The sequence below is a fragment of the Bos indicus genome, chromosome 1 (genome assembly GCF_029378745.1).
Source record: "Bos indicus isolate NIAB-ARS_2022 breed Sahiwal x Tharparkar chromosome 1, NIAB-ARS_B.indTharparkar_mat_pri_1.0, whole genome shotgun sequence".
In the NCBI taxonomy this organism is placed as follows: Eukaryota; Metazoa; Chordata; class Mammalia; order Artiodactyla; family Bovidae; genus Bos; species Bos indicus.
In genome coordinates this window covers 70,886,161-70,905,240 of record NC_091760.1, presented here as the reverse complement: position 1 = coordinate 70,905,240, position 19,080 = coordinate 70,886,161, and the positions used below count along the sequence as shown (strand labels likewise).

Below are 19,080 nucleotides of genomic sequence, written 5' to 3'. Positions count from 1 at the left end.
TTTTTGTTAATTGGATAGTGGACTCTTAATTGATCTTATGGTTTTCTTATCTTTTTTATTGTTCATTTCTTTGTCATTTTGTTTAACCATGTGGTAACAGTTCAACCATTTATAGTCTAACCATTCTTCTGAATTTTTAATTTCTGCCATCTAATTTTTCATCTCTAAGAACCCTTACTTTTTGCTGATTTAAAAACAAAATCCTTTCCTTTTTCAGTAATTTAGTATTTTATTTTTCTGAAATTGGAGACATTAGTTCTAGTTTTCAGAGTTTTCTTCTGTTTCCTGTAAATCTGTTTTTTCCTGCACTCATTTTTTTCCTTTGTTTTGCATATTTTGATTTCTCTCTTATATGTTGAAAGCTCTTCTAAATGTTTGTGGGTCATATACCATTTATACAAAGCTAATTAGAAATTTCAAGTATACTGGGAAGAAATTGTATTAAGCAGTAAGCTGGATATTTTACTGGAGGAAACTATATCAGCATCTAAAGGCCTTTTGTATGGGACTATATAGTTTGTCCAGAGAAAGATGTTTTCTTTCTTCTACATTGTGTATCTTCCTAACTAACTAATGGGGTGAGGTTGGGTAGCAAAGTGCTGAGGTCTTGTCACTAAATGTGTAGACTTTCACTTAAATCCTCCATTTTTAGCAGGCAACTCATCCTAACTTTCCATTGTGCAGTCCTTGAGGCTTTCAATTCAGTTTCACTAAAGGATAACTTGTTGATTCCTGTTGTGAATGGAAAGCAGCATGCATAGTTGGGATTGAAAACCTATGCATCTAACTTGTTTTTATACAGATTGTCATCTGATCCTTTTGTTATTCCCACCTTTCTGTGGTATCAGATCCAGTTTCTAAGACTTTCTGTTGTTCTATAAGGGGTCACCATTTCATGCACAGTTGGGCAGCGTAAAGGACAGAAACGATATGGACCTAACAGAAGCAGAATATATTAAGACGAGGTGGCAAGAATATACAGAAGAACTGTACGAAAAAGATCTTAATGACCTGGATAATCATGATGGTGTGATCACTTACCTAGAGACAGATATCATGGAGTGTGAAGTCACATGGGCCTTAGGAAGCATTACTACGAACAAAACTAGTGGAGGTGGTAGAATTCCAGCTGAGCTATTTCAAATCCTAAGAGATGATACTGTTAAAGTGCTATACTCAATATGCCAGCAAATTTGGAAAACTCAGCAGTGGCCACAGGACTAGAAAAGGTCAGTTTTCATTCTAATTCCAAAGAAAGACAATGCCAAAGAATGTTCAAACTACTGCACAATTGCACTCATTTAAAATATTAGCAAGGTAATGCTCAAAATCCTTGCAGCTAGGCTTCATCACTGTGTGAACCAAGAACTTCCAGATGTTCAAACTGGATTTAGAAAAAGCAGAGGAACCAGAGATCAAATTGAAAACATCTGTTGGGTCATAGGAAGGGCAAGGGAATTTTAAAAAAAATCTATTTCTGCTTCACTAAAGGCTAAAGCCTTTGTGTGGATCATAACAAACTGTGGAAAATTCTTAAAGAGATGGGAATACCAGACCACCTTACCTGCCTCCTGAGAAACCTGTATGCAGGTCAAGAAGCTACAGTTAGAACTGGACATGGAACAGCGGATTGGTTCAAAATTGGGAAGGGAGTATGTTAAGGCTGTATATTGTCACCCTGTTTATTTAACTTATATGCAGAGTCCATCATGTGAAATGCTGGGCTGGGAGAATCACAAGCTGGAATCAAAATTGCCAGGAGAAATATCAATAACCTCAGATATGCAGATGACACCACCCTAATGGCAGAAAGTGAAGAGGAACTAAAGAGCCTCTTGATGAAGGTGAAAGAGGAGAGTGAAAAAAGCTGGCTTAAGACTCAACATTCAAAAAAAGAAGATCATGGCATCCAGTCCCATCACTTCATGACAAATAGAATGGGAACAAGTGGAAACAGTGACAGACTTTATTTTCTTGGACTCCAAGATCACTGCAAACAGTGAATGCAGCCATGAAATTAAAAGAAACTTGTTCCTTGGAAGAAAATCTATGATAAACCTAGACAGCATATTCAAAAGCAGAGACATCACTTTGCTGACAAAGGTTGGTCTAGTCAAAGCTATGGTTTTTCCAGTAGTCATGTACGGAAGTGAGAGTTGGACTATAAGAAAAGGTGAGCGCCAAAGAATTGATGCTTTCGAACTGTAGTGCTGGAGAAGACTCTTGAGAGTCCCTTGAACAGAGTGGAAATCAAACCAGAATATTCACTGGAAGGACTAATGCTGAAGTACCAATACTTCAGCCACCTGATGGAAGAGCCAATTCATTGGAAAAAAAACCCTGATCCTAGGAAAGATTGAGGGCAGGAGGAGAAGAGGGTATCAAAAGATGAGATGATGGGATGGCATCACCAACTCAATGGACATGAGTTTAAGCAAACTCTGGGAGTTGGTGATGGACAGGGAAGCCTGGCATGCTGTAGTCCATGGGGTTGCAAAGAGTCAGACACGAGTGAGCAACTGAACAGCAGCAACAACATAAGGGGTCAAATAGTTTGCTTTTCATTAATATTAACATCCCTAAGCACCTAGATTTCATTTTATGACACTTTGCTATATATCAGTTAATCACTAAGGATGGATGGATGTAAATACTTAGGTTAAATCAATTATATTTAGATAGAAGCTCATGAAGAAAAAAATGTCTAGCTTTGAAATATCATTGTTTATTTCCACCTTACTTCCCTGCAGAACTAGCAGAGTTGCCTTTGATAAGGTTAGACTTTTCCTGCAACAAAATTACAACAATTCCTGTCTGTTATCGGAATCTCAGGCACCTGCAGATGATCACCCTAGATAACAATCCACTACAATCTCCTCCTGCACAGGTAAACCACAGTTGATTTGAAGTATGTTATAAACTTTTTGGACAAAGGATAAAGTTTAAAAGTTGTAAGTTATATGTATTTACTTTTTGTCAGAGATTAAGTTCTTTTAAAATAAATTCACACTCGTATGTATTCTTTAAAAGCCTTGAAGTAAATGAGATGGGAGATATGTAATGTTCCAAAAATGTTTTTCCTTTCACTAAATTGACTTTTTCACATTTGAAGGGTTCTTCCTTAAAGTTTTTTTTTTCCAATTAAGTTTGAGTTATTTCTTTCTAGTAAAACTTAAATGAAGACAATGTAAATGCTACAGACAAAATACTCAGTTTACAGAATTAAAGATCATCAGCGTATTTCTCATGACTGTTGTCTTTGTACCTTCCTGTTTTCTAAAATCTTAAGTTCCTCATTGAGTCAGTTTGGACTGAAATGAACCTACTTAATGAAGTTGTTATAAGGTAGCTTTACATACAGATTTTAGACATTCCACAATCTAAAAAGCTTTTTGTCTTATATTTTTCACCGTAGCTTTCCTTACTCTGCAGTTGATTCACCCTTGTACAAGTGTCTATATGGCAGCTGTTAAAGTGTTTGAGTAAACTTCATTAACTACAGAAAGGTCTCATATCCCTAAAGAGTTTATATGTTGATTTGTAGGACAGAAATAAATAGGTGGCAACAGAACTATATATGACTTTAATATTTAATCATTTCCTGCTTTTCTTTCTTACAGGAAGTAGGATTGAACACATAATTGTGCATGATTGTTGGATTTCTAAAAACAAAAGTTGCCAGTAGAATCCATGGGGAGCAATGCTTTAAATCTCTGACTGTGCCTAACTAGTCAATATAAGTTTACTTGGTATTCTAACAGTGTTTATAATCATGAATTATGTATACTATGTTACTAAAACTTATTAGTGACTAGAAAACAAAACCCTACATTTATATCACTTAAATACCTAAGGTAACAAATGATATAATGTGTTATAATGAATTAATTTTTAATATTACCATACATACTTAATAGAAATACCTTCTATTTCCAATATACATTAAATAAAAAGCTGATTGTGATTTAAAAGGCAGGGGCTCCTTCAGTTAAAAAAATAAGTAAATTTAAAATTAAAAAAAATAAAAGAAGCAGAAGGAAAAAAGGTTTGGATACACATATATTTCAGATGAATAATAATTTGTTTCTATATGTTACTTTACTTAGATATGTATAAAAGGCAAAATCCACATATTTAAATACCTGAACATGCAGGCTTGTAAGATTGCTCCAGATCTGCCAGATTATGATAGGAGACCCATGGGTTTTGGCTCCTGGTGAGTATATTGTATTCTTCATTTATTATTTTCTATCTCACGGAGAAGCAAATAAATGGGACCCTTAAATTTGTCTGACGGTTTGTTTAACCAAAGCAAAATAACCTATTTTAACGTTATTTTTCTCAGAATGCTTATATTAAGTAAAAAATAGATTACATAGATGTGACCAAGTATAGTTCTAAGTCAGGGTTTCTTAACCTCAGCACTGTGGATATTTCGAAATAGATAATTATTTGTGGTGAGGACCTGTCCCGTACACTGGAAGATACTCAACAGCTTCCCTGGCTTCTGTAGCACCTTCCCAACGTAACAAACAAAGGTGTCTCTAGTTATTACCAAATATCCTCTGAGAGGTCCTCAGTTGAAAACTGCTGGTCTAAGTGACTTTAATACTAACTAACCTTGGCTCTCCTTTTAACTAACTCTATAACTTAAGGCAACTCATTCAAACTTTCTGGGCTGCATTTTTCACAAAGGGAGTGAAGGTGTTAGATTTGATGGCCATGAACTGTAGTGTTGGAGAAGACTCTTGAGAGTCCCTTGGACTGCAAGGAGATCCAACCAGTCCATTCTGAAGGAGATCAGCCCTGGGATTTCTTTGGAAGGAATGATGCTAAAGCTGAAACTCCAGTACTTTGGTCACCTCATGCGAAGAGTTGACTGATTGGAAAAGACTGATGCTGGGAGGGATTGGGGGCAGGAGGAAAAGGGGACGACTGAGGATGAGATGGCTGGATGGCATCACCGACTCAATGCACATGAGTCTCAGTGAACTCCGGGAGTTGGTGATGGATAGGGAGGCCTGGCGTGCTGCGATTCATGGGGTTGCAGAGTCGAACACGACTGAGCGACTGAACTGACTGACTGAATGTCATTTTGGGATCTTTTAAGTCTGTGAATCCCTCAGCTGCATATAGCATCAGACTTTTACAAAGGCATTTTCTTGGCATTCCCAACCATTACAGCAGTCTTAAGTAACAGGAATTAAATTCATAAAGTCTTTAAACAGGCAAAATAGATATCTCAGTGAAGGTGTAATAATATTAATAAACTTTACTCAAGAGAACCCTTTAGGCATTCTCTTAGAATTTGTCACATTTTACGTAAAAGCACAGTCCTAACCTTCTCAGTGTCCTAACTTAAAACAGATGAAGAAACTTCTATTTTATTAGAGTTTCTAAAAGCAGACATATTAAAAATACAAAAATAATTCAAAGGAAAAAATAAAACCATAAAAAGCAGATGCATATTAACAAAATTCAAATTACTGATAAATTCTGAAAGGGAGAAAGATTCCAAGTGAAGACATAAGGGGGCTTTAAAGGTGTTCGTGTCTCACCATACCTTAAAAGCTATGTCAGTTATAAGTATTCTTTTATTTTATATGGTATTTCATAATTTTAATAAGGTTTTTAAAAACAATGAAGCTCTAGAAACATAGCAGTTTGACATCACCAGACATATATGTAAAGTACCCTTCATATTTTATTTTATTTATTTATTTTTTTTTACCCTTCATATTTTAGTAAATTTTAAGTTATTACTATATTTTAGCACTGTACAGTAATTGGTGCTGCTTAAGAAAATGCTGAGATAAGAAAATGCTAAAATGCTACTTAAGATACTGCTAAGATTTTCCCAATAAAGGGAAATACATATAATTAAAAATTTTTTTTGTTTGTTTTACTTCTTTTTTTTTTTTTTCCAACTACAATTTTATTTTATTTTTAAACTTTACAAAATTGTATTAGTTTTGCCAAATATCAAAATGAATCCACCACAGGTATACATGTGTTCCCCATCCTGAACCCTCCTCCCTCCTCCCTCCCCATAGCATCCCTCAGGGTCGTCCCAGTGCACTAACCCCAAGCATCCAGTATCGTGCATTGAACCTGGACTGGTAACTCGTTTCATACATGATATTTTCCATGTTGCAATGCCGTTCTCCCAAATCTTCCCACCCTCTCCCTCTCCCACAGAGTCCATAAGACTGTTCTATACATCACTGTCTCTTTTGCTGTCTCGTACACAAGGTTATTGTTACCATCTTTCTAAATTCCATATATATGCGTTAGTATACTGTATTGGTGTTTTTCTTTCTGGCTTACTTCACTCTGTATAATAGGCTCCAGTTTCATCCACCTCATTAGAACTGATTCAAATGTATTCTTTTTAATGGCTGAGTAATACTCCATTGTGTATATGTACCACAGCTTTCTTATCCATTCATCTGCTGATGGACATCTAGGTTGCTTCCATGTCCTGGCTATTATAAACAGTGCTGCGATGAACATTGGGGTACACGTGTCTCTTTCCCTTTTGGTTTCCTCAGTGTGTATGCCCAGCAGTGGGATTGCTGGATCATAAGGCAGTTCTATTTCCAGTTTTTTAAGGAATCTCCACACTGTTCTCCATAGTGGCTGTACTAGTTTGCATTCCCACCAACAGTGTAAGAGGGTTCCCTTTTCTCCACACCCTCTCCAGCATTTATTATTTGTAGACTTTTGGATCGCAGCCATTCTGACTGGTGTGAAATGGTACCTCATAGTGGTTTTGATTTGCATTTCTCTGATAATGAGTGATGTTGAGCATCTTTTCATGTGTTTGTTAGCCATCTGTATGTCTTCTTTGGAGAAATGTCTATTTAGTTCTTTGGCCCATTTTTTGATTGGGTTGTTTATTTTTCTGGAGTTGAGCTGGAGGAGTTGCTTGTATATTTTTGAGATTAGTTGTTTGTCAGTTGCTTCATTTGCTATTATTGTCTCCCTTTCTGAAGGCTGTCTTTTCACCTTACTAATAGTTTCCTTTGATGTGCAGAAGCTTTTAAGGTTAATTAGGTCCCATTTGTTTATTTTTGTTTTTATTTCCACTATTCTGGGAGGTGGGTCATAGAGGATCCTGCTGTGATGTATGTCAGAGAGTGTTTTGCCTATGTTCTCCTCTAGGAGTTTTATAGTTTCTGGTCTTACGTTGAGATCTTTAATCCATTTTGAGTTTATTTTTGTGTATGGTGTTAGAAAGTGTTCTAGTTTCATTCTTTTACAAGTGGTTGACCAGATTTCCCAGCACCACTTGTTAAAGAGATTGTCTTTCATCCATTGTATATTCTTGCCTCCTTTGTCAAAGATAAGGTGTCCATAGGTGCGTGGATTTATCTCTGGGCTTTCTATTTTGTTCCATTGATCTATATTTCTGTCTTTGTGCCAGTACCATACTATCTTGATAACTGTGGCTTTGTAGTAGAGCCTGAAGTCAGGTAGGTTGATTCCTCCAGTTCCATTCTTCTTTCTCAAGATCGCTTTGGCTATTCGAGGTTTTTTGTATTTCCATACAAATTGTGAAATTATTTGTTCTAGCTCTGTGAAGAATACTGTTGGTAGCGTGATAAGGATTGCATTGAATCTATAAATTGCTTTGGGTAGTATACTCATTTTCACTATATTGATTCTTCCAATCCATGAACATGGTATATTTCTCCATCTATTAGTGTCCTCTTTGATTTCTTTCACCAGTGTTTTATAGTTTTCTATATAGCTTTCTCTGCCTAAAGTCTTCAGAAGCAGCTTTGTAATGATATTCGGAGTTTTTTGGTCTGGCTGTTAGACTGCAGATTTGTATAGACTGAAGGACATTGGGAACACCAGCTTTAATCTAGTTGTTTTGATTTAGTACACTTAAACAAGTACAGGGAGAAATTATGCATATGCATAAAATATTCCTACCAGAACATCCTCAGTACTAGCACTTTTAACTCTGAGAAGACTAAAAGCAGGTATGTGGTGTTAAGGAAGACAAAATGATTTCAAAAAGATGGTGGGGGAGGTGGAGATTAGGTCTTACAGTGTGCTGATCTAGGTCTGTCTTAGAGGAAGAATTTTGGCAGTGGGGAAGATATGAGGAAAGCCAGACCACTAATACCAAGAATTTTTAAATTTTCTCCATTATTTCCTTTTCATTTCTTTTTCCTCTTACCTCACTTCATTGCTTAAAATATGGAACTCTTATTTCTTATCTCTAGAAGAAAGTTTTGTTTTTCCTATTTAAATATTTCTAAAAGTTTCTACTCCTGTACTGTTTAGAAAAAAAATGTACAGCAACAAAAAAAGTAGCTTTTAGAGGACTTTGCTGGTAGTCCAGGAGTTAAGACTCAGCTCTTCCACTGCTAGGGTTTGGGTTTGATCCCCCTTCTGGGAACTGAGATCCCACATGCCACATGCCATGAGGTGCGGGGCAAAAAAGTAAATAAATAACACTAATCTTTTTTTTTTTTAAGTAGTTTTTATTTTATATATACACTAACTTATTTTCTCAAGGAGTTAGTAACCCTTGCAAAGGAAAAGTTTTTCTCTCCTGAAGTAGCAGAGTAGGAATATTAAACTGCTGCTGTTGCCTTGAGGTTTGAGTGTGAGAAGATGAATAGTGATTACTGGGTGTGTGTATGTGTAATGATTACAGGGCACACCTGAAGAAACCAAGGAGGAAACATCATTACCTCTTTGAGCAGTGAGCTTTGATTGAGGGCTGCAGTGCTGGTTACAGAATCTTTTTCTCTCTGATTCTGTCCTTAGTTTTGAGGATTAAGAAGTCTTCACCTTATTTCTTTGAATATTGCAGTCTTTATTACTTTCCTTTTAAAAAACAGATATAAAAAATTCCTGGGAAGAGATTTGTGTTTGCTAAAAGATATAGGAAGGCTTGAGTCAATAGAGAAAGTTTTCCTAAATGGGAGGTCTAGATAGCATAAACATATCATGTTTCTCAAAGGAATTCGTAATTACAGATCTAATATATTCCAATCCCTATATAATCCCTAATTATGCTAATAGATTATCCTCTGCATTTTCTATTTTTCCAGAGTTATGTTACTGTATTTGTGATTATTTCAGAATATCCTATAAGTTTATATATATATATCAATATATATGTTGTGCATGTGTATATATATTTATGTATATAAAAGAAAAATATTTCCTTCAGCTCCTCTTGCACCAACAAATGAGACATTGTACTTTCATGTCCTTTCTTACTAAGGTACAGATTAATAAGATTGCATTGTAGTTATCAGTGCATTTATTCAGAATGCAGTCATGGAGTTAGAAGGCCTTGGTTCTAGCTCTGAAACTTTGTACTATTGGGCACTTTTCTATTTATTTTTGGCTGTGATGGGTCTTCGTTGCTGCATGCGGACAGAGCTACTCTCTAGTTGTGATGTGCGGGCTTCTCATTGCAGTGACTTCTTTTGTGTATTACAGGCTCCAGGTGCATGGGCTCAATAGTTGCAGCTTGTAGGCTCTGGAGCATGAGCTCAGTAGTTTAGTACATAGGCCTAGTTGCCTCAAGGCATGAGGAATCTTCCCAGACCAGGGATCGAACTCGTGTCCCCTGCATTGGCAGGCAGATTCTTAACCACTGAACCACATAGGATCTTCACTGCATCATGTGGGCTCAGTAGTTGCGGTCTTTGGGCTTAGTTGCTCCAAGACGTGGGATCTTAGATCCCTGACCAGGGATTGAACTTAAACCCCTGCATTGCAAGGTGGATTCTTTTTTTTTTTATGGTTGTGCATAACTTTTATTTATTTATTTATTTTTTAATATAAATTTATTTATTTTAATTGGAGGCTAATTACTTTACCAGTGGACCACCAAGCAAGTCCCTCAAATGCATTGCTCTTTCCCTGTACCTTAAATTCTGATTCATTGTGACATAGCAACTTTTTTAAAGTTACATACACAAACTGTAAGAATACATGGAATACAAAATTTGATACCAGAAGAACACTACATGTTTTAAATTTGTACCATTGAAAGTTATTTTTCAATCTAGGCCATCTTATTAAATAAAATGCTAACAGACCAATTTTTAACATAAGTTTTTGTCATGTTTTAGACTTTAAGCTAACTTTTTAAAACTATGTTTAAGAACAAGCAAAAACTAAAGCTTTTATAGCTTTAGAAGAAAATGTAGAATATCTTTGTGACTTGGGGAATGCAAGGATTTCTGAGGACACAGAAAGAAATAACCATTAAAAAAGAAATGATAAACTCAATTTAATGAAAAGTAAAACCATCTATTTATGAAAAGAAACTGTTAAGAAAATAGGCAAGCCACAGACTGAGGGAAATTATTTGCAAAATACATATAAAATAATAGACTTCCATCCAGAGTGTATAAAGAATGTGCCAGTCCTGTCTGACTCTTTGCAACCCCACCAGGCTCCTCTGTCCGTGGGGATTCTCTAGGCAAGAATACTGGAGTGGGTTGCCATGCCCTTCTCCAGGGGATCTTCCCAACCCAGGCATCGAACCAGGGTCCTCCTGCATTGCAGGTGGATTCTTTACCAGCTAAGCCACCAGAGAAGCCTGCAACTTAATGTTAAAAAGACAAACAACCCAGTTGAAAACTGAACAAAAGTCTTGAATAAACTTTACAAAGAAAGATACATAATTGATCAGTAAGCACACAGAAAAGTGCTTAACATCATTAATCATCATTGAAATGCATATTAAGTTACAATGCATATCCACAAGAATAAAATTAAGACTGACAACAGCAAATGAAAGGATGTGGAGCAACCAGTGCTCTTATGTTGCTTATGTAATGTAATTTGAGTTGTAAAAAAGTAAAATCAGAACATCCATTTTGGAAAGTTAGTTTGGCCGATTTTTTAAACAACTTTACTGAGATAAAATTTACCCATTTTAAGTGTCCAATTTGGTGAGTTTTGGTAAATGGGTACAGTCACAAAACTACCAACACAATCAAGATACGTATTTTTTTAAAAATCACCCTCAGCCCCAGGCAGTCACTGGTCAGCTCTCTGTCATTTGCCTTTTCTAGAATTTCATAGAAATGAAATAAAATATATAGCGTTTTGTCTGTGGCTTTTACTTAGCAAACTGTTGTCAAGATTATTGATGTTGTATATTTATTTAAATGGGCCAAAGATTTGAACATACATTTCATAAAAGAAGATAAATAGCCAATAAGCACATTAAAATATTAAATATCACTAATCATCAGAGAAATACAAATTAACATCAGACTTTACAGCCATCAGAATAATAACTAAAATTAATGACTGGCAGTATACAGTGTTGGCAACTGGAACTCCAGTATATTGTTGTTGGGAATTTAAAATGATTCAGCTACTTTTGAAAACAGATTGGCAGTTTTTTAAGTTAAACCTACACTTACCATATAAATTCATTCATCCAGGATGAATTCACTGACATGACAAGAATTTCACTGACATGATGCCAAGTATGAAAAGTACATACTCCATTTTTGTGCATTCTAGAATAAGCAGAACAAATTACCCCAAACTTAGAGGTTTAAACAACACAAATGAATCATTTTATGGTATAGGTCAGAAATCTAAATTTTGGTCTCACTGAGCTAAAATTAAGATGCTGGCAGTGCTCCATTCTTTTCTGTAGATTCTGAGTAGACTGTGTTTCCTTGCCTTTTTCAACTTCTAGAGGTTGTGTGCTTTCCTTAGTTCTTGTCCCTTCCCCCATCTTTAAACCAGCATTGTATCCTCGTCTTCTTTTTCCCTCTTACACATTCAAGAGACCTTGTGATTACATTGAGCCCATTCATACAATTCAGGATAATCTCCTTATTTTAAAGTACACTTACTAGCAGCCTTACTTTAATCTGCAACCTTAATTCCCGTTTCCAATGTAAAGTAACATATTTACAGGTTTCAGGGATTATATCTTGACATCTTTGAAAACAATTATTTGGCCTTCTATACTAATTTAAAGTAAAAAAAATTTTGGTAGTTGCTTCTTAGTTGATGAGGTGAGGAAAGTTGACTGGAAAGGGATGTGTGGTAATTTTCTGGTGAAGTAGAAGTGTCCTGTATCATGATAGGGGTGTATGTTACAAAGATGCATTCATTTGTCAAAGGTTTGTGTATTTTGGTGTATATAAATTTTACCTTAAGAAAGAGAGTGCTATTAAAAACAGAAATAGTGGAGAGGGTCATTGGGAATGGCTAGAGGAACAGATGAAGTAAGAGTGTTGATATTTTTGAAGGTGGATAATGAGGACATGAAAGTTCATTATTCTCTTCTAACTGCTTTCTTTGAATTTGGAGTTTTTCATACTAAAAAATTAAAGGAGTACTCACTTCATTCTAAGCAATGAAGTCCCTAAATGCCATGAAAATATTTATTACTCAAATTGCATCTATTTCAAATGTTAATTTTTAAAGTATCAAACTTCACAATAAGAACTAAAGTTTCTTTTCGGCAGCCATGAAGAACTGTACTCAGGTCGTCCCTACGGAGCGCTTGATTCAGGTTTCAACAGTGTGGACAGTGGTGATAAGAGATGGTCAGGGAATGAAGTAAGTGTTTATTGTACTTGTTGCAACTTCTGATTAAGAGGAAGTAAAATGATAAAAATGGAAAGTGTCTTAATTGGACTCAATTTCTTGTTATGTAAAGTATAGAAAAGCCAAATGAGGGGTAAAACTCCCACATAGTCCTATCACTCAGAAACGGTATTATGTTTCTTCATCATCTTTTTAGCATATTGTGTTTTCCATGTTTGTTACCTCATTGTCTCGTATAAATCATTTTATATCCTGGAAGATCTTAATGGGAACTGAGCCAGTTACATGGGAAACCTAAAATTTTGAGTGCCTGGGTAATCTTGAGCAGAGAGGGGTAGAAGATCTGCTAGAAGGTGAGAAAATAGAACTATAGGCTGATGGGTAATAAGATAGGAACCTGATGAAGTTATCTACATGCTCAAGATAAATAAGTAACTTTCTCAGCTAATTATATCATTTTTCTCTTTTGTTTTAATTATTAGTATTATGTTTTCTCTTTTTAAATTACTAAGGTATAATATTTTAGCTATAAATTAGGTTAAATGATAAAAGGATTTTGTTAGCAAGACTGGTAGTATACCATTTTTAACATTATTTTATTTGGAGTCTAAAGCAAATTAGTTTTAGAATACAGCTTATTTGTCATTTGAAATTGCTTGGCTATTTGTGTGTGGTTGGGTGTGTACATGATTGTGGCAATATCAAAAAAGATACTTTTTTGGGGGGGCTGCACTGGGTCTGTGTTGCTGCTCTCAGGGTTTCTCTAGTTGTATCAAGCAGGGCCTACTCTCTAGGTGTGGTGTGCAGGCTTCTCATTGCAGTGGCTTCTCTTGTTGCTGGAGCACAGGCTTTAGGGCCCATGGGCTTCTGTAGTTGTGGCTCCCGGGCTCTAGAGCATAAGGTCAGTAGTTGTGGCACACAGGCTTAGTTGCCTCACAGCGTGTGGGATCTTCCTGGATCAGAAATTGAACTGGTGTCCCCTGCATTGCAAGGCGGATTCATAACCATTAGACCACCAGGGAAGCCCCATTTTAACCATTTTTAAGTGTGCATTTCAGTGCCATTAAGTACATTGATGTTGTTGAATAATATGTACATCTTTGTAGATGCATCTCTGTAATTATTTTGCTCTTTTTTAAAAAATATAAATTCTGAGTTTATGCTATAAATACCTTGTCTAAAATTTGAAGTGATTTATTTTAGTGTTTCTGCTATTTTTTTAAGCCTACAGATGAATTTTCAGATCTGCCTCTTCGAGTAGCAGAAATTACTAAAGAACAAAGACTACGAAGAGAAAATCAATACCAGGAGAATCACAGCAGTTTAGTAGTAACAAATGGTGGAGGTAAACGTGATTCCTGACAACATCCAAAATCTTTTTTATCTCTGACTTTTTAAACGGCCTTTTCACATCCATTCATTCCTTTTATTTGTATATCTGTAACTTCTTCCATTCTTTTTTTAGAGACCTCCCTCCTCTTCTCATATGATTAGAAAAAAAAATGTTTTCTATTAGGACTAAATTTCAATTTCTCTATGTTTTCAGGCTTGTAATTAAAATATAATGTTTTTCTCTTTATTTTGGGAGAGAACTTTACTGAGTTCTCTGGAATACTAAGTTTACTAATAAGTTTATCTGGAATAGACCTTTGCTAATCTTTTTTTTTTTTTGGCTGTGCTGTCTCGGTTGCTGCGTGGGCTTTTTCTCTAGTTGCAGTGATCAAACACTGCATTTTTCACCAGCTGCATGTGTGGGCTTCTTGTTGCACTGGCCTCTCCAGTAGCAGAGTGTGGGCTCTAAGACGCTCAGACTTCAGTAGTTGCAGCAAGTGGGCTAGTAATTGTGGCTCCTGGACTATAGAGTACAGGCTCAATAGTTCTGGTGCACAGGCTTAGTTGCTCCATGGCATGTGGGAAATTCCTGGATCAGGGATCGGACTGGTGTCTCCTGCATTGACATGCAGATTCTTTACCACTGAGCCATAGGGGAAGCCTGATCTTTGCTAATCTTGATTTAACCATGATCTTCTTAGAAGTATTCTCCTTTTTAAAGATTCTCTTTGTGGTCATTGTGTGACCTCTTTTAGAAATTCAGTGTATTCTTGATGTCTGCCTTGTCTTTCATCTGAAATTGTGCTCTTCAAGGGCATCTGAATCTTATTTATGTGCTTCTCACCCCAGAGCATTTTGAGAAGCAAAAATTCCCCAAATGATTCCCTTCCATCCACAAACTGCTGCAACATACCTGCAATACTGACCTCTAAAAAATATTTTTCTAAATAGGAAAATCTTTTTTTTCTAGTAATGGATAGCAGTTACAATAAGGGGAACAGTCATCAGTATCTGTTTCTTTATCACCAAGTCTTTCCTCCTGTCTTTTCACTTTTATTTAGAGTTAATTGTGTTAGGTTTTCTGCCTAATTCTTTAAAGAGATATGATTAAGCCCCAAACCTAAAACATCCAAAAAATGACACAAAACCTAAAAGAAGATATACCCTTCAACGTTAAAAAATTATTCTTCCTCTTTTTGTCTCACAGAGTCAAACTTGTTTAAAATAGTCAAGAGCTAGCCAAAGAAAAAAGAAATACTAGAGGTCTAAATTCCAGTAATTACCATCAATTACTGCATTCTTTGTAGTGAATCAAGACTAGGGCTTTTCTTTAGCCTGTTCTTGTGAGTGACCATGGACTAAATGATAAAGACTTACGTAATTTATTCTTCCCACTTTCATAATAGAAAATGTTAAGGAAAAGGAAAGAATGCAATTTAATGGTTTTTGTTGGCTATCTAACTTGAATTTTTTTTTTTTGATGTGTGTGTGTGTTTGTGTCATATGGACAGTGGAACATGAACTGGATCAGATTGACTATATTGACAGCTGTACTGCAGAGGAAGATGAGGATGAGGTGAGACCACACAAGGGCCTGGACTCAGACAGCCTCAGTTCACAGTTTATGGCGTATATTGAACAACGGCGAATCTCTCATGAGGTAATATACATGTTTAAACCTAAATTTGTTGCCATCCCCTAGTAAAAACAATTTATGATAGTCTAAATTTCTGTCATATCAGTGATTTGTTGGTTTAGGCTCAATTATTTGTTTTATTATCTTTAGTTCCAATTTTATTACTTTTTCAAACTATTTTTAAAATCAGACAGTAGTCTTAAGTAAAGTTGAGATTTATTTTTCAAATAAAAAGACAGATTTCAGAATTTTAAAGAAGAGAAGTCCTAAGAAAATTCAAAGGAATATGATGCTTTTTATTGTTATTCTTAATGCTTTTTTGTTAACTGATAAATCATAGTTTGGTCAGTAATTAAGAATTGAACCAACGGCAGACTTTTGGAGCAACATACAGACTCAACCATAGAATTTTCATGATGGGCTTAATTATATTGGTGCTTTTATGCTAAGTCACACAGAATACAAATTGTTTGCCATTAAAATTCCTGGGTGTCTGTTATAGTGGAGCATTGAGTTGCCTTAGAAAACAAATGAGCATTCAGCCCACTGCGAAGTCTCCGCCAGTTCCCCAAGGGTCTCAAGTAGAAATAGCATTCTTCAGTGTATCTAGTCAGCATAATAAAATGGCTCCACTTCAGTGTGTGTGATGTTAATGTCTGGAGTTGGTCCCAGGCTCTGAGCAGGGATTATTTGAGAAACACTTGGGGCCTTTTTGAAGAATGATGTATTTAAGTCTTTTAGAAATAGCGAATAGTCACTTCAAGTGGGACATGTTATAGAGTGTTATTATCATTCTTTTAAAAAAAAAAAAAAACTTGGTTTTCCTATCTGAAGACTTTTGAACACAGTATTTTTTGTTGGTTCAAAAGACACTCTTGTATTTAAAGTTTGATAAATACGTTATTCCCCCCAGCCCATATCTGAGGGGAATACATTCCAAGAACACCAGTGGATGGATGGTACTGAGCCCTATATGTACTATGTTTTTTCCTATACATACATACCTATGATAAAGTTTAATTTATAAATCAGGCACAGTAAGAGATTAAGAATAATAACTAAAAATAGTTGCAACAGTATACTGTAACAAAAATTATGTGAATTTGGATGTGTGCACACTCATGCTCTCTCTTATTATCTCACTGCACAAATATAATGCCTTTCCCATCTTAACTAAGCATTCATTTACACATACTGTGGGCGTGTAACGTTTGCAGTTTCAAGTGCAATAGCAAAACTAGCATGAATGTCTCTTTCCTTCTTCACAACTTCACAGATGGAAGCTTTGTTCTTACTGTAGATCTTACCTTGGAATTCAATTTTTTTCTTTCCTTATTAATTCAAGAACTTTCACCTTTTCACTTCAGTGAAGCATTTTACGACTTCTCTCAGGCATATCTGAATTACCAACATTACTACTTTTGTACTTGGGTCCATTATTAATAAAATAGGATTACTTGTACACAAGCACTGCTGTACTGCAACAGTCTGATAATTGAGAGAAACTTAACTGAGCCAGCTACTAACTGACTAACAGGCAGGATACCCTGGTGAAAGGGATGATTCGTAATCCAGGTGGGATGGAGTGGGACAGCTTGCAATTTTACCACACTGCTTAGAATGGCATGCAGTATAAAACTTACAAATTGTTTGTTTCTGAAACTTTCCATATAGTATTTTTGGATCAATGGTTGACAATGGGTGACTGACATCTCAAAAGGTGAAACTAACCAATAATGTCCATTGCTGTGAATCAAAGTCCTGCAGCCTACAGATAGCAATGTGTACAAGTTGATTAATGAAACTACTTGTGGTTCAGGCTGTAAGCATTTCTGCTAGAGCAAAGGGCATCTACTTGGCAGTAAAATTTAAGTTAACAACGCCCACTTTATAATCTTGGGGAATCCTTTTTCTTTTCTTGTAGTCTTTTTCTTTGACTGTTTTATGGTTAATTATCCTGTGTAGATGAGGTATTTCTACTAAAAGTGAAAATGCCCGTTATACTGCTGGTGAAAAATTGTAATATCATTTCTTTAATCCATTATATTGGCTAATTTGTAATATGTTTTCTGATTCCATCTACCTATTACGTATAGTAGTCTTTATGATTCTGTTGTAAGGCTCTTTAGGACTTCTGTGTCATAAGGCTTTTGAAGCTTGGCATATATAAAAATCTGCCTGCAATGCAGGAGACCCAGGTTCACTTCCTGGGTCGGGAAGATCTCCTGGAGAAGGAAATGGCAATCCACTCCAGTATTCTTGCCTGGAAAATCCCATGGACAGAGGAGCCTGGCAGCCTACAGTCCGTGGGGTCACAAGAGTCGAACACGACTTAGTGACTAAACCACCACCCATATATAAAAATAAAATGAAGTAGTATTATTTTAAATGGTTTAATAACCAGTGAATAAATATTTTTTTATATTCTTGGATACTGCCTAAAAATGGGTTGTTAAAAACTATTTGAGATTTTAAACACTCTGCTATTATTTAAGGTTTATCATAATACCTCTCACATGCATAGAAATATTATGACAAAATGGGGTATGGCTTATAGACTGTAACATATTTACTTTTTTAATTAAACTAATGTTACGTTCATTTTTGTCATGAAAATTTCATGTACCTCTTGCCGTAATTTTAGGTAATCACAGCATTGTAAAACCTGGGTGCTAAGTCACTGATGGTAGCATACTAAGAGAGATTTCTGTTTACTTATAAACTTAAATTAACTAAAATTAGAATAAATATTCTCTCATCCAGATTCTAGAATTGTGTCTCATTTAATATGATCCTTATGCCCAGACTTTACAGGAATCAGCCTTAGCCCTTTGGAGTAATTCACCTAAGATTTTCTAGTTATGTGTGATGTACCTGTTTCTTGGACATAGACTGTAAAATCAAATAAAATTTGATTTTAGATTTTTAGGGAGAATAAGTTGGGTTTTTTTCCCTTCTAGAATACCCATTTTGATGATTTTCTTTGGTGCTCAAGTAGGATTATATTGTTTTTATAGATTCTCATTTGACAAAATACATGGTGTCTCTATCTTTGATTTATATTTTTCAGTATATAAGCCATATAACTTAAAGCAGTTACGTTTTCAATCAATAATTTTTTTAAATGACCTTTACCCTGTGTGTTTTAGTCGTTCAGTCATGTTCAACTCTTGTGATCCCATGGACTGTAGCCCGCCAGGCTCCTCTGTCCATGGGATTTTCCAGACAAGAATACTGGAGTGGGTTGACATTTCCTTCTCCAGGGGATCTCCCCCACCCCACAGATCAAACTTACATCTCCTACATTGCAGGTGGTCTCCTACATTGCAGGCAGATTCTTTACCACAAGCCAGCAGGAAAGCCCTAATTAATACCATCATGCTCGTGTTCAATTCGCTTCGGTCGTGTCCAACTCTAAATACTGGAGTGGGTTGCCATTCCCTTCTCCAGGGGATCTTCCCCATCCAGGGATTGAACCTGGGTCTCCTGCATCTTTTGCATCACAGGCAGATTCTTTACTGCTGAGTTACCAGGGAAGCCCCAATTAA

General features: G+C 35.8%; 1 protein-coding gene across 8 annotated transcripts in view; it reads left to right on the top strand.

Annotated features, from left to right (window-relative positions):
- Positions 1 to 19,080, top strand: part of LRCH3 (leucine rich repeats and calponin homology domain containing 3) — a 107,701-nt gene that overhangs the window by 48,700 nt on the left and 39,921 nt on the right. For all 8 annotated transcript variants that reach the window (XM_070788938.1, XM_070788910.1, XM_070788926.1 and 5 more), the window contains exons 5-9: positions 2,751 to 2,887; positions 4,107 to 4,216; positions 12,483 to 12,576; positions 13,789 to 13,909; positions 15,408 to 15,556. In XM_070788938.1, the coding sequence (XP_070645039.1) occupies positions 2,751 to 2,887; positions 4,107 to 4,216; positions 12,483 to 12,576; positions 13,789 to 13,909; positions 15,408 to 15,556 (611 nt within the window). The remainder of the gene's footprint in view (positions 1 to 2,750; positions 2,888 to 4,106; positions 4,217 to 12,482; positions 12,577 to 13,788; positions 13,910 to 15,407; positions 15,557 to 19,080) is intronic.